Genomic DNA, 14145 nt, shown 5'->3' with positions numbered 1-14145 from the left:
AACGATAATAAAAAAATTATTCTTGTCCCTGTATCTTCAATCTTTTTTAATGTATCTCGTACCTTATTAATTATAGTCTCTATAGTTTTTAGAAAATAATTTGTACACATGAATCGCTATTGACGTCGACGTCGCAATGGTGACGTCGAAGTGTGCTAAATGTACCGCCGAGTTGCCAGTGAAACCGTCCATAAAACTCACCGATCGCTGACGATCGATCGGCGCGGGTCGTGCCCACTCCACATCTTAATCAGCAGAGGAGTCTAGACACCTCTTCCAGAGAAGGTCGCATAAATTCCGCGAGAGGACGGCGCAGCGGATAATTTACGGGGGCGCTCGTCCTCTTTGTGCTCCCTGGTGAGTGTCCTGGGAAGACCGGCGCGCCCATTCCACCCCGGGCGACGGCCGCGCCTCCTTCCTACGCCACTGCGAGAGTAGATCGAGGGGTGCCAGCGTCAGACGGAGCCGCCGGCCGGGGTTCGAGGGGATGCTCGGGGGGCACCGGGGGGTCTTTCGAATATCGATCTCCCCGCGTTCTCCCAGTCATTCACTCTCTCTCGTGCAGTTCCACGCTCGTCCCTCTTCCCACTCGTTTCGCGCTCCTAGTACTCCCACAGAATAGTGGAAGGGGTGCGGAACAGGATGCGGAGAGCGGGGCCAAAAGGGTGGCTTCATCCGGAGATCCCACCTAAAGCCCGGGGGAGGAGGGCATTCACCAGGGAACGCGCCGCCACCAACTACCGCCACTACCACCACTACCACTAACCGACATCCAGAAAAATATCCTCCGAGATCGGAGGGAAATTGGTTTACCGGATCCTGCAGCACGGCGTTTGTACGGAATTATTCCCCACCCGCCTTTTCACTCCTCTCTGTGCCATTTAATTTGCATCCTATCTTTGGAAATTCGTTACACTCTAGCCTCCTTCGGCTTTCGCGACTATCTAGTTTTATAAGAGAAAACGAGAACACAAAGTAGGAGAATAGATTCCCTTGCAGATCAGCTGGTAGCATACTAGCATTTAAAACGTTTCACGTTTTTCAAAAGCCTTGTTTAATAAATATCTGATATCGCTGAATACAAAGCGCAATACATTACTTAGCATTATTGTACGATTATTATTAATAATTTTTTATAGGCATCCGTTTTTCCATCACGATTGATACATCACTCTCAAACTTATACCATTATCAACAACAAATCATCATTGTCCTCATAGTCATACTTGTTTTATATATGGCGTTACGTCATTTTTTGTGTAACAGAATCGCCGTGCGTCTTCATTTGCTATACCGACCTCAAAATTCATTTCACGGCAATGACTGAGGGATGGATAAGTGGCCAGCGTCGTCATCTTGTTCGTGAAAATTATCGTCCGCGGAAATGTCTCGAGGCGAGCAGAGTCCCGCTCACGTCTACCCTCTTCCTTCCTTTTCGCCCTCGGGTTATCATCCCTCTCCCGAAGCGGAGCCTAGCCAAGCGTAGGTAGATCGAACACCTTATGACCGCGTATCTACACGATGCATGAGACATTGCGTGGATCTAGGAATAAGACTGCATGTATGCAGTGCAGAGGTACTCTGTATGTATATTTATATACATACATATGTATATGTAATTACGTATCCACCCGCCTTCCTCGCCTCTTCTTCCTAGGAGTTACATAAGCACGCCAACCAGCGAAATTACAGGGAAAATGGACGATCCTCGGGACTAGGAGTCGGAAATGACGTGACTGGCTGCTAACTAGCGTCTGATTTAACGGCTATGTAAAATCGTTTAATTTTCAGCGCTGAGTAACGATTTGATTAACTCTGTGATTGGACACTTTGAAGAACAATTACACGGAGAGCAAAGCACGCTTATCGATCTTCAAAATAAAAATCTTATATTGGAGAAATAATTTCCAGTTGACCTGTGTTATCGATGGTTCGGAAAATTCACCATCGTTATTTGAAGAATCAGATAACTACGACTTATCATGCGATAAGTCACACCTACATGAGACTCGCATGCCAAAAAGTTTTCGTTACTTAAAAGATGAGGCTAAGTTAAGAACATCGCCCTTTGAATATTCAGATCGTTTGCGCTCCAAAAGTATTCGCAACAAGATAATTCTGTTTTATAGGAGAATAAAATTCGAAGAGATACGTCAGAGCGCTACATTATAAATAAAGAGTTCATTGCGCCGCCAGTTCAATTCGTTCCGAAGCAGACCTCGGGTCTACTGCCGGCATTTTTATTTCTCCATTCAGACAGGTTCGTGTCCTCAGCTTATCTGGAACAGTTTGCAGTGCAAGACAACCGCGCTGTGCTCGAGACGCGTATTGCATATCGATTCAACAAACCAAGGAAACCAGGATGGACTCGGCGACGGTGTCGCCCAGTGCGCAAAGTCGCTCCTTGCATGGTCCAGTCCGGAACAAGTCCCGCTGTGTCCCGCCAACATGTCCGAAGATACCGGTACGTATTATACCTACGTGTGCTCTTTATACGTCGTCTCTTCAAAGCAGGCCTCGCGGGACCCGTTCGTGACTGCACGCGCTATCGCCGACCTGTCACGCGTCCGTACACGTTCTCGATAGATCTCGCTCGCGATCCGTCAGATCGATCGGATCCACTTTGCGAGGGGTCACGCGAGGATCATCACGCGCTCGCTGATTGCACCCTGACATTTCCCATCTCGCACTGGCTCGAAACTCCGCCCGGGAGACGTAGGCGAACACCGACACAGGTTGTCAATCACTCGACCGAAGAGGTAGTTCTAAGGACGTAAAATTGACGGCTTTTTCGAGCTGCTTCGCGCACGCGAAATCGAAAGCACGGCTGAAAGTTTCCTTAGTTAACTAAATGCGCTTTACATGCTGATGAAGCATATGCGAGTTATTTGAGGGAGTTGTGGAATTGTATCGCAAAGTTCAATTTCCAGTGCGTAAGGATTTTTTCTCTTATTATTATTTTTCTTCGCTTTGCGATATTAATCACTTGAAATCGGTTATTGTTGGCACTTCCGGAGAAAACGACGATGTCTAGCAGATCTACGTTTGTGTGTGTTTCTTCCCTCCCGTAATTAATTATTTACTAAAGTTCACGACTGCGATGAATTATTGTCATGTAATTTGTATCTTAATTAAGTAAAATAATTTATGTGAGAAACGGTCTGTGAATTTCGCCAATATTTCCGACGTTTTATCGATTGCAAATCACGACCTCATGACGACATTGTGATCGTGGCAGCAATTAAAATAGGACGGAGTTCAAGAGATGGCCTTTGTTATTTTCCTCGAGCGTGTAACAGAAATTCTCGGAAATTTAGCATGAGTTTACTGTATATACTGTTGCACAATTTTCTTTCTTTTTCTCTCTTATTCTTTCCCTTCTCCGCCCTTTTCCGAGCTTTTCCGTGCTTTCTATTTTTTTCCATTTTTAATTGCATTTTCCGGGCGCCATTCCCGTCGCTATCCGATTTCCCGTCCTAAGAATTTCGCAATATTTTTTCAACGTAATCGCAGTAAAATGTAATAGCAATTTACTTCAGAAAATTTAAAAATCCTTGAACGAATGTTGCATTATCATTGATAAAAATATAATTTATGCGGTAGTTTTGCAAATTGTCACACGTGCAAATATGAGTATTATAAATAGTAATTTATTTAACTTTCTGAACATTTTGCATGAGATAGATCATACGCCTGTTAAATTTTTCACGCCATTTAATCTTTCTAATATATTCCAAGAATAGAAGTGTGAGAATGCAAAAGCGAACGATTTTCTAATTCATTTATAAATGTCACAGAATGTAAATTAAAATCAAACTAATTATATATAATCAATAGATCTCAAGATTATTTATTAATATTAATATATTAATATATTAATTATATTCATTCATTAAAGTCTATTATTCTATGAAACATTAAACTACTCGAATATCTATTTAATTAATCATCGATCGGACTAGTAAATTAATTAAGTCAAACTTTATTCTAAAATATCATAAACAGTCAATATTTTACGGTAGTTCGAACACCATACGTGGCACTGAGAGATGTTACTATAGATAGACACTGGCTAGACAGAATATTCAACATTTCTTGAAAAGACAAAGCGCAACTCTTCTGTTTCCGCGCGTTGAATCATTGACGATCCAACTATACGTATCTTGATGTAAATTGTAAAGTTAGTATATCTACCCTTCTTGCATGCGGAGGACTATAGTGTCTTTAGCTATAAAATGCGACATTTGCGTCGTCGAGTAGCGGATGCGATAGAAATAGATATCGAATGATCTGAATTTAGATCTGCAACTGTATTGCCACACCGGGTTGAGATAAGAGTTTCCATGATAAAGAGCGCGATAAAGACCGGTTTAGCGGAATTCTGTCCTATATGCGATATTATAGCGATGATGGAAACATCACGGGACTTCGTTATCTATTCTTTATAATTTTTGCTTCTGTATGAAATGTATGAAACGATGTCTTTTCTCCGGATAGAAAAATATTATTTATAAAATAATTCTACCATTTTTACTTGTGTGTGTGTGTGTGCGACAATAATAGTCGACATATTTTAATCGTACATTCTTATGAACAGCTGATCTACATCCTTCTTCATATATAAATAACTTAACTGAATTGTAGAAATACAAAGTTTTACAATATTATTAATAACATTTTTCATTTTTATTTTAATATAGCCGATTGAAAAGTCAAACAAGTGTTTAGCAAATAATTATAATAATAATAATAATGGCGAACAGAGATTTGGCCTTGTGTAATTCTCGTGAAAAGTTCCACTCGATAAATTGTAGGTATATAACATAATAACGAAGAATATATACCTATGCAACGGATAAGCGTGACGATTCTCGGAATATATGTATATTACTCACAGTTAATTGACCTCTTGATAAGGGATAACGCTATATGTATCGCTATATGTATATGAGTATCGCTATATCCCGGCCCTCAACTTCGTAATTCGTGTAAAACTATCGCGACTTTCGCCATGCCTCTCAATCACGCTCCGCTCTAATCTCAGCATCTGTTGAATCAAATCAATCAAAGAGCGAAGCCGACTTCCGAGCTTGCCCCGAATGAGCCCAGATCTCGTGACCGCAAACGAGTATTCTCGGTTTAGCCCGGGCTTCGATGTGGGTGAGGGAGAAATCAGACTGTCGAGAGATCGCACGTACGAGATCCTTGACGCCTGGCAGCCACGCGAGTTTTCGCCGCGAGCCGATTCCCAGATTCGTTCGTTCACGCGAGATCGCGAACCAGGCGAGATTCCACGAAGGCGGACACGAGCGTGCAGCGAAATCACAAGGTTCCGCTTTTATCACGTAGGCGGTAACACGTACCACGATGTAGAGCCGGTTTCACAGAGCCATCAGTCCCTCATTGTCTTCCGTCCGATAGGTCAGAGTGTCGTTTGCTCTACGCTTGCTCTACGCTTGCTCTCGCGTCGATCGTCCAAAAGGCTCGTCGTCGTTCGTCGTTCACCGATAGTGCCAGATAATGTCACCCTGTCGATAGATCGTTCCGTATCATTTGGAAAGTCATGGTTTTCTCTTGCGAGGGACGAGACCCCTTGGAGCACACCAGTCTTTATCAGCGCGCCGGTCAGACATTCCGCATCATTATGTTTCATGAGTCACACGAATAACCAATATTTCATCGCTGTATCAAATTATTTTAAAATCACGAATCAAGCGTAATACAATAATAACATTGGCAACGTTGTAATTTTTTTCCCTTAGGCAATGAAATTATCACGATTGCAAGATCTAATAACATCTAGAAACATCTATTACATCTAGAATCTACATACATCTAGAAAATGTTTATCTTTCTTGTTTAACCATTTTGCTGGACCGCTGCTTGCAGATAGTGAAGACAGCGATGCCGAGGGTGGTCTGGGTAACGTAAACAAGATGGTGATGCGACCACCTGGCCACAGCGGTAAAGCTAAGAAGGGCCACATTTGCTTCGACGCGACCTTTGAAACCGGCAATCTCGGCAGGGTGGATTTGATCTCCGAATTCGAGTACGATCTCTTTATTAGGCCTGACACTTGTGGGCCCAGATTACGCCTGTGGTTTAACTTCACCGTAGACAACATAAAGGCGGATCAACGGGTGATCTTTAACATCGTGAACATCTCTAAAAGCGCCAATCTCTTCCGACATGGGATGACGCCGTTAGTGAAGAGCAGCACTAGGCCGAAATGGCAGAGGATACCGCGAGAACAGGTAAAATTTCGAAAAGTCAATGATTATTGATTTAAGTCCCGTGTCTATGGCAATTTATGGATTTTAAGTTGATTGCATTATATATATTAATACATCTTCAGCTTCGAACGTTGGCAAAGAATATTGCCTCAGTCTTCCTTGATATAAATTTTTAAGTTTGTTAGAAACTAATAGAAGAATAATTTTAGAAAAGTGTCTCAGTACGATTCAACTATATCCTAAATTTGCAATTTCAATACGCAAATGCACATCCATATCAATCTAAAGCAAATCTAATCAATTATATCTACCGCGCGATTGACGCAGACATTTCAATTGGCAGTATCGCCAGTTTAAATCTGTAGAGAAACTGTGCCAATATTTCCAATACCCAATTATTCCCTCAAGCACTAGCAAATTAGAATTATCGGCATCGCGAATTGATTGATGATCACCATCGTTGCCTACGTGGCTGATAACTATCGTAATTTTGGTCGATATCTTTATATAAAACAATATAATAACATGTTATTATCAAAACATGCATGATTTTGACAAAAATCATATTTACTGGTAACCCAAAAAGTTTCTCTTAATGTTTATTTTAGTTCGTGTTATTAATTCGTTATAATTTCATCAATTGTATTGAAGTAATTAAAAGCGCTGATTCGTTCCTCTCGATGTTGCAGGTATTCTATTACAGATCCGCGCAGCATCAGAATCACTACGTGCTGAGCTTCTCTTTCGCGTTCGACCGCGAAGACGACGTTTACCAATTCGCACTGACATATCCGTATTCGTACACGCGTTACATGGTGCATCTCGACAACTTGTGCAGCAGACTACTGTACACGAAGAGAGAGACGCTGGCTGAGTCGATCCAAAAGAAGAATGTAGAGCTCGTGACTATAACCTCCGACCTCGAAGACACGGAACGACCTAGAAAAGTGGTCGTCGTCCTCGCTAGAGTTCACCCCGGCGAGTCGCCGTCCTCCTTCGTGTGTCAGGGTTTGATGGACTTCTTGGTCAGCGCGCATCCTATCGCTCAAGTTCTAAGAGAATACGTGATATTCAAGATAGTGCCGATGCTAAACCCTGATGGTGTCTTTCTCGGAAATTACAGGTGAGAATGCTTCTAATAGGATCGGAAAGAAATCGACTTTTATATATCTACGTAGCTACACATTTCAATAAATTTCCAACAAATTAAAACTCTAATTGAAAACCAAAGAATCAATTTTATAAATGAACTGTTTTCGCTTCTACGGAAGCTCTCTTTTTATCACGGATAAGAAGATAATACGATTATATTTCGCGTTAAGATCCACCGTAATGGGATTAGATCTGAATCGATCCTGGAATTGCATCTCCGAATGGATTCACCCTACCCTGCTCGCGACTAGAGCGATGCTGAAGTCGCTCGATAAGAACTCGCATACTCCATTGGATTGCGTTCTGGATTTACACGCTCACACCAACGCCACGGGTGTCTTCGTCTACGGAAATACGTACGATGATGTCTACAGGTAATTCTAGTCCATTTCAAATAATGTTAAATGTTCCGTTAAGTTAATTTTGAAAGAATTTATCATTAGTCTACCATCCATGAAGCGAGAGAATAAAAATTTAACGTCAATCGCGCTTGTATCCTAATCTGACTCATGGCTGCCAGCCTCTCAGGTACGAGAGGCATATTGTCCTGCCGAAATTGCTAGCTCAGCACGCGGAGGACTATGAACTGGGCAACACCATGTACAATCAAGACCACAACAAAGCCGGAACTGCCCGCCGCTATTTGTGCTCTATTCTAAAGGAGCACGTCAATTGCTACAGCATCGAGGTTTCCATGTATGGTTACAACAAGAAGGGAATACCGGGTATAATGCCGTACACGGAAGAAGGATGTATCCTTCTCTAATGATTACATTAATTATAGTCACTCATAAATTTAAAAAATACCAAAATTTAAATTAAAAAAAAAAATCTTGTTAATCCTGTTAAATCTTGTTAAGAGTATTAAGAGTATTTCGGTATTAATTAGTATACATAATTGCGTCAAAATTTGAAATAAGTATAGATTCTAATATACAATCAGAGAAAGTTGGGTCCTTAACGGTCGGAATCAAACAGATTACAGACTGGGACGCAATTTGGCGCGAGTTTTTCTAGAATATTACAAGCTCACTGGGCTTATCCCGTCGGGGCTTCCCGATCAGCCGTCGAGCAGACGAGCGCGTCAATCTCGACAGAGACATCGTCTTCCAAGGGAGCCCAGACCGAGAACAGTCCGAACTCCGGCAACCTTGCATCTCGCCAGCATTTACGAGTAATTATTTCAACTATTTCGCATGCAGATAGATCGATTACCTCGGAATGTCACAAAATCTCTATCATAAACTGTTTATATTTATAGAGATAAAATTAAGGAAAAAGAATATCGTTTCAATATTGATTTATTAATAATCCGCTCTTTCGAATACGGGCAAATGATCACACGGAGACGAAAAAATTTAATGACGTAAGAAAAGATCGACGGCGATAGTTTCTGGTAAACAGTTTCTATTGGAAATATAGAAACGTTAGCTCGAACTCAGGATAGAACAATATGGGTATTATTTATCATTTATCGAGACAAATTACAGTCGGCTAATCTCGGACCGAATCGTCAGGTACTTCCGGGAGGAATCTGAACCGCTCCCGAGCGCTCGTTACCGATCGATGAGCGGTACGCGGATGGGACAGCAGCCCGGAACCGGAATCGCGAGTGAAACTGGAACGGGCGTCGGCGGCGGGTGCAAGAGCCCGAGCTACAGGTTCCGGAGCCCCGGGGCACCGCTCGACAGGGTGCAGACCCTGACGGGGCGACCCGCCGCCGCCGAGCCGCGGCTCACCATTATCGATTTCAATCAGCTGACACGGGGCGGTTTGGAGCTCGCAGCCAACAAGAACAAACCGACGGTTCCATGCAAGAGGATCGTCAGGTCGCGCAGATAGCGATCGTCTCGCCTCGGTTAAGGAGAGATCCTCAGCGAACCGATCCTCCAACGTCTCCAAGGACGCGAAAATCAAATGTGGTATGCTATTACTATTTCCTATATAAGAAAATTGCCTTCGTAACAACGTATTAAGCAATATTGGTTCACGTGAATGTAGGTGATTGCATCGATTCGCGCTACTTCTGGCAACGGAAATAGAAGACTTCTCGAAGAGAAAAGGAACCCGAAGAATGCACTCGGATGCTGCTTCTATACAATTGCTACTATCGGGGTTTATTAATGATAAGAAACTTTCGCTACTTTTACACCGAGTATTTTCAAATTTAATAATATCAACGATAATAGTGCACATTTATTCTTCAAATTATGCAATACCCTATGTGCAATTATGCATAATAATATTATGCATTCTTCCATAATAGATCTTTTGAGCCTTCTCTCTACAGTACACCATTTTCTCTTTCACTCTTTTCTCGTGAAAAAATAATCTCTAATAAATCTCTATCTCACATTGCATGTTTCCAATTTATATTATATACTTGTTAAATTTCTTATAGTTGTTTATAATATCGTTATCAATATTACGTGTATAATACCAACTTCTACATTCAAAGATTAATATATTAATAATAATGAGAAAAATATATATACAAATTATACTAAATATAAAATAAAACATATACAGTATGCTCGCATTATTGATACCATTCCCGAATTGCACCTAGAGCTTTATACGTATGTTGAAATATAAAATATCACATATAAAACTCGTTATACTAAAACTATAAAAACTTTTAATACAGTTTCATGTCAGACAGTTTATTTTTTTACAAGACGGGTAAAAAAAATTTTATTAGAACACGCATGTCTAATCAATAATTCTTTAATTTGGAAAATTGCTCGACTTTTTTTCATTAAAACTAATTTAATCAAGACACATATGACTTTGGTTTCTCGGGAGTACTGCGCATTTCACGATGTCTGTCAAGCACACCGAAAACGATCGCACGTGGCGATCGACCATACGCTCCGGATGCATTTCGGGAACAGTCGCGGTGCCTCCGCCGACACCCACGATCAACAATAATTGCATGATTGCACGTACCTGAGAGAATGCGACAATTACGTTTCCTAAAACTCAACGAACCCGCGCTCGAGGCACGCGCGCATTGGATGGACAGAAGACGCAGGTACTACGCGACGGGCCCGTTACACCAGGCCGGATATACGGGCCTAAGGATACTCGGAGACTGGGCGCGGGTGTATCCGTGGCATTTAACGTACTACGGCGACGACAACGGCGACGGGAGAGTCGGTATACTAATCGTGCTTGCTAATTCAACCACGAACAACGAACAAACGAATTTACCGTGTGCGTGTATACGTGTGGGTGTCGCGTGTAAACGTAGGTATGTTGTGCGTGAGAGAACGGGTCGGTGTCCCTGCGTGACTAAGATCTGCGTGTGCGTTTCCGTATGTACGTATATGTGTGTGTGTATATGTGTATTTATATATATATATATATATAAATATATATATTATATATATGTGTGTTTGTGTGTGCGTGTGTGTATGTGTGCTGATATATTTGCGATTATATATTATACGTGTACATGTCAATCAATCGGAACTGAAGAGGAACTAAAACGGAAAGAAATGAAACTATAGCGAAAGAAGGGAGCAGACAAGCGGCCAGTAGCTCTTCTACCCCTGGGCTCGAGACGGAACTGGCCCGTGGGCCGCTCCGACGGGCTCGCGAGACCCCTGTCGACGATCCCTCCCCGCCGTCTATCGTAACGCTCGTCTCTGCCCAACCACCGTCGCCGTTGCCACCACCGCGCACCGCTCCGCTTACCTTGCATCCTGCATCCTCGATTCTCGCCGCCCCGTTCTCACCCTCCTCCTCCTCCTCCTCCTCTCCCTCCCGCCGTCGTGAGTGCGTTTTCCTCCTCTCCGTGCCACCCCGTGCATCCCCCTCGAGCCGGGCCAGGCACTTCGGGGTTGGACGAGAGCAGGGCGGTGGTCGTTGAACCAGGTATATAACGACTGACGTCTGCGTCGTGCCGGTTGCGCAGCAGCGAAACCGCCCTTACGCGGTCGTGTTCTCTCGCGCTTTCCCTCCCCCCTTCCATCCTCCACCCGCCCTCTCGTTCTACCCTCGTTCGGTGCTCGGTGCGCGGGGTTGCAACCCATGCACTCTCACTCGCTACAGCGCAGCTCTTGGACGGTTCCCCAGGAAAAGCGACTAACGAACCGCGCGAAGCGAACCCGGGCGCAGGGCGCAGGACGGTCGGTATGGGCGGCGAGGGGTGAACGGTGGACGGTGGACGCGGCGGACAGGAGGAGCGGAGGGGTGTCGTGGGGGATGGATCTGTGCAACGGAGTCGACGTGTACGCGCGCCAGTGGATTAATATCGGAGACGCGCTGAATTCGCCAGGGCCGAAATGATTTAATTCCGGCTTTTAATCCGGGCTTTTATCCGCGCCTCGATATCAGATTATACATCGTCCGCTCCTCTTTCCCACCGTAGTCCCGATGACGTTTTCTTTTATCCGCCGCCACGGGAACTTTGCCAAGAAGCTGGCCGACTGAGCTATACCTTAATCGTTCCCTCGCTCTTTTTTCTTCGCAAAAATCGGGGGTTTTATTGCCCCCCCGCGAGAGATCCTAATACTGTCAAAACTGTCGATTAATCGCGTCACGCTCACGCTTTTAAATTTCGCCTCGCATTAAGAATTAAGAATTTTGTTTTGCTCCAGCTTCGTCGTCGTCGCTCTAATGCGAATTAAATCGCGCCATAAATCGCAACATTTCCATCCTGTCCCATTCCTGTTCCGAGCAGAAATGAAATATGATAATTTCCGCCCTCAGATGCTAAATGGCATGTCGAAAGATTTCCGATATCAAGCTATTAAACGCAAGGGATAACTAATGGATCTATTGAATTGATTCTTATTCAGATTTAAAATTAATTGTAAGATTCTCCGTTTTTTTAAATAATCCCAGGCAGAAACCTGTGAACACTGTTTTCTAAATATAAGAATTCGTTGAAAGAAGGTTTAATCTTAGATAAATCATAATATGAAAAACTCATTTTTCTTTCTACCTCCCTATCGAGATATAATGATAAAAAAAAAAGAAAAAAAGAAGAAAGGTATCTCTAGAAAAGGGAGCGATAGGGAGAACAGATATCCATTAAAAGAAGGAAAAAAAGTCGGACAGTTCTTTGAGCCGTTTTTCTCTTAATGGATCTTTTCTTAGACCTAAGAACTCTAAGCAGCTTCATCACCCCCGGAGGCGATCATTTTATCTGCTACAAGATTACGGCCATGCTATCTTCGCATCTTAGCATGAAGCTGCTAATAAAATGAGCGAGATTATTCATGTGAAATTTGACTTTGTATAATAAAAAGATTTTGCTACTTTTTATTGTTATCTTATTATTATGATATTTTAAACAATTATTATATTGTAATATTTTAGTTTATATAGAATCCATCATCGCGATCGCAAGTCATACGTGAAAACAAAATATGCTTGTATATTGTATATTTTTTCCAGTTAAATATATATGAGAGACATTAATATTATCAACATACTAATGCGTGTATTTATTTAAGAGAAATTGACTCATATTTTCACAACAATGATCAATTTTAAACAGTGTGCTGCCATCTAGCGTAATCTTCCGAAATCTTCTGAGAGTTTTCGCTGTACTTTTTTAAAGCGATGATTGTAAATAATTGAATTTTCAAACACTATAAGGCCCGATTGTTCCAACCTGTTGGTATTGTTGGTAAACTAACTAATAGTTAAATCATATATATGTCTTTGTTTATCCTTTACATTAGACAAAGATAGACATATGATTTAACTATTAGTTAGCTAACCAACAGGTTGGAACAACCGGCCCTAAGTAATAAAATATAAATTAATCTTTTATTGGCTGTGGCATTTTTTTATCCATTCTTATACACTTTGCAGATATATCGAATAAAGCGTGTGTGACGATTATTGTATCTATCTGCTAAACGACGTTTTCTAATTGTTAACGTCATTATACTTGCATGCAGAAAAGTTTTATAACGCTCTTTTCATATTCAGTTTCAGATGTAGCAAAAAGTGAGAATTATTATCGTCTCACTGCGACACGCGAGACAAGGATTATATTAAAGATTCAGATGTATCGCGCTTCGAATCATTTGTCTCTCATATATATGCACAATTCACTTACCGATCACGGCATTCACGGCATATTGCAGGAGACCCGTCAAATCACAGCCGGGAGGTGCGGGAGGGTGATACGACGTACGGGCATTCATTTCGGCCATCCCACTCGTTGCAGACGTTGCAATCGACACGAGAAGTAACAGAATACAGAATATACAGCGTACATTCAGCTTGCAACACACACACACTCTGTAACCGGAGGATTTCTTTTCGTTCACGAGAAAAAAATTACTTAGCACGATGAAAGCACGGACGCAAACCATGTGCGATTACCGAGCGATACGACGTAGTTGAGTTGCACTTTCTCAGGCGGCGCGTCGGAAAATGCAACACAGCAACACACGAAAAAGGCCGGGATGGCCTCTCTCAGGTTTCTCTCTGGCACGAGCGACAACGTCTCGCCGCGACTTGTACCGACGTTCAACGAGTAACGTATTACTTGCGCGCGCGCCACACGGCGAGTCAAGCCGACGAGCCCCCGAATCCGGCCGAATCACGTTCGGTCGCTCTCGCCGCCCGCGCCGGCGCAGCACGCGGTGACGCGGCACTCGGCGGTGACGGCGGTCACGTCGTCACGATGCCGCGACCGTTGAATGAATCCGCCGATTTCGGAGTAGCGTATACGTTCCAAGTCGGCGCGCGGACGATTGTTTCCATCGGAATGCAGGCTTCTCTTTGCTTATAG

At 42.8% G+C, this 14145-nt stretch overlaps 2 protein-coding genes across 6 annotated transcripts in view; one reads left to right on the top strand and one right to left on the bottom strand.

The window, feature by feature from the left end:
* Positions 1 to 13695, bottom strand: part of LOC139809230 (ELAV-like protein 3) — a 42688-nt gene extending 28993 nt beyond the window's left edge. The window contains exons 1-2 of one of the 3 annotated variants that reach the window (XM_071771993.1): positions 10843 to 11021; positions 10335 to 10562 (exon numbers count right to left, since the gene is read on the bottom strand). The gene's annotated coding sequence lies outside the window, so the exon portion shown is untranslated. Of the gene's footprint in view, positions 1 to 10334; positions 11022 to 13464 lie in introns of those variants that run through there. The other 2 variants (XM_071771994.1, XM_071771992.1) reach the window with 2 other exon arrangements.
* On the top strand, positions 2131 to 9545 carry LOC139809220 (cytosolic carboxypeptidase 6). Of its 3 annotated transcripts, none has more exons than XM_071771973.1 (8): positions 2131 to 2464; positions 5890 to 6254; positions 6923 to 7356; positions 7556 to 7759; positions 7914 to 8137; positions 8364 to 8559; positions 8903 to 9307; positions 9387 to 9545. In XM_071771973.1, exons 1-7 carry the CDS (start codon positions 2449 to 2451, stop codon positions 9225 to 9227), a joined length of 1764 nt encoding a protein of 587 aa, XP_071628074.1. In that variant the 5' UTR covers positions 2131 to 2448; the 3' UTR covers positions 9228 to 9307; positions 9387 to 9545. The 3 variants fall into 3 exon arrangements, with proteins under 3 accessions (XP_071628074.1, XP_071628075.1, XP_071628073.1); XM_071771974.1 differs by lacking the exon at positions 2131 to 2464 and adding an exon at positions 2796 to 2929; XM_071771972.1 differs by lacking the exon at positions 2131 to 2464 and adding an exon at positions 5363 to 5624.
* Positions 13696 to 14145: the final 450 nt, after the last annotated feature.

This window comes from Temnothorax longispinosus, chromosome 2, assembly GCF_030848805.1.
Source record: "Temnothorax longispinosus isolate EJ_2023e chromosome 2, Tlon_JGU_v1, whole genome shotgun sequence".
Classification (NCBI taxonomy): domain Eukaryota; kingdom Metazoa; phylum Arthropoda; class Insecta; order Hymenoptera; family Formicidae; genus Temnothorax; species Temnothorax longispinosus.
Note: the sequence above shows the minus strand (reverse complement) of the source record. Positions and strands in the feature narration are given on the sequence as shown.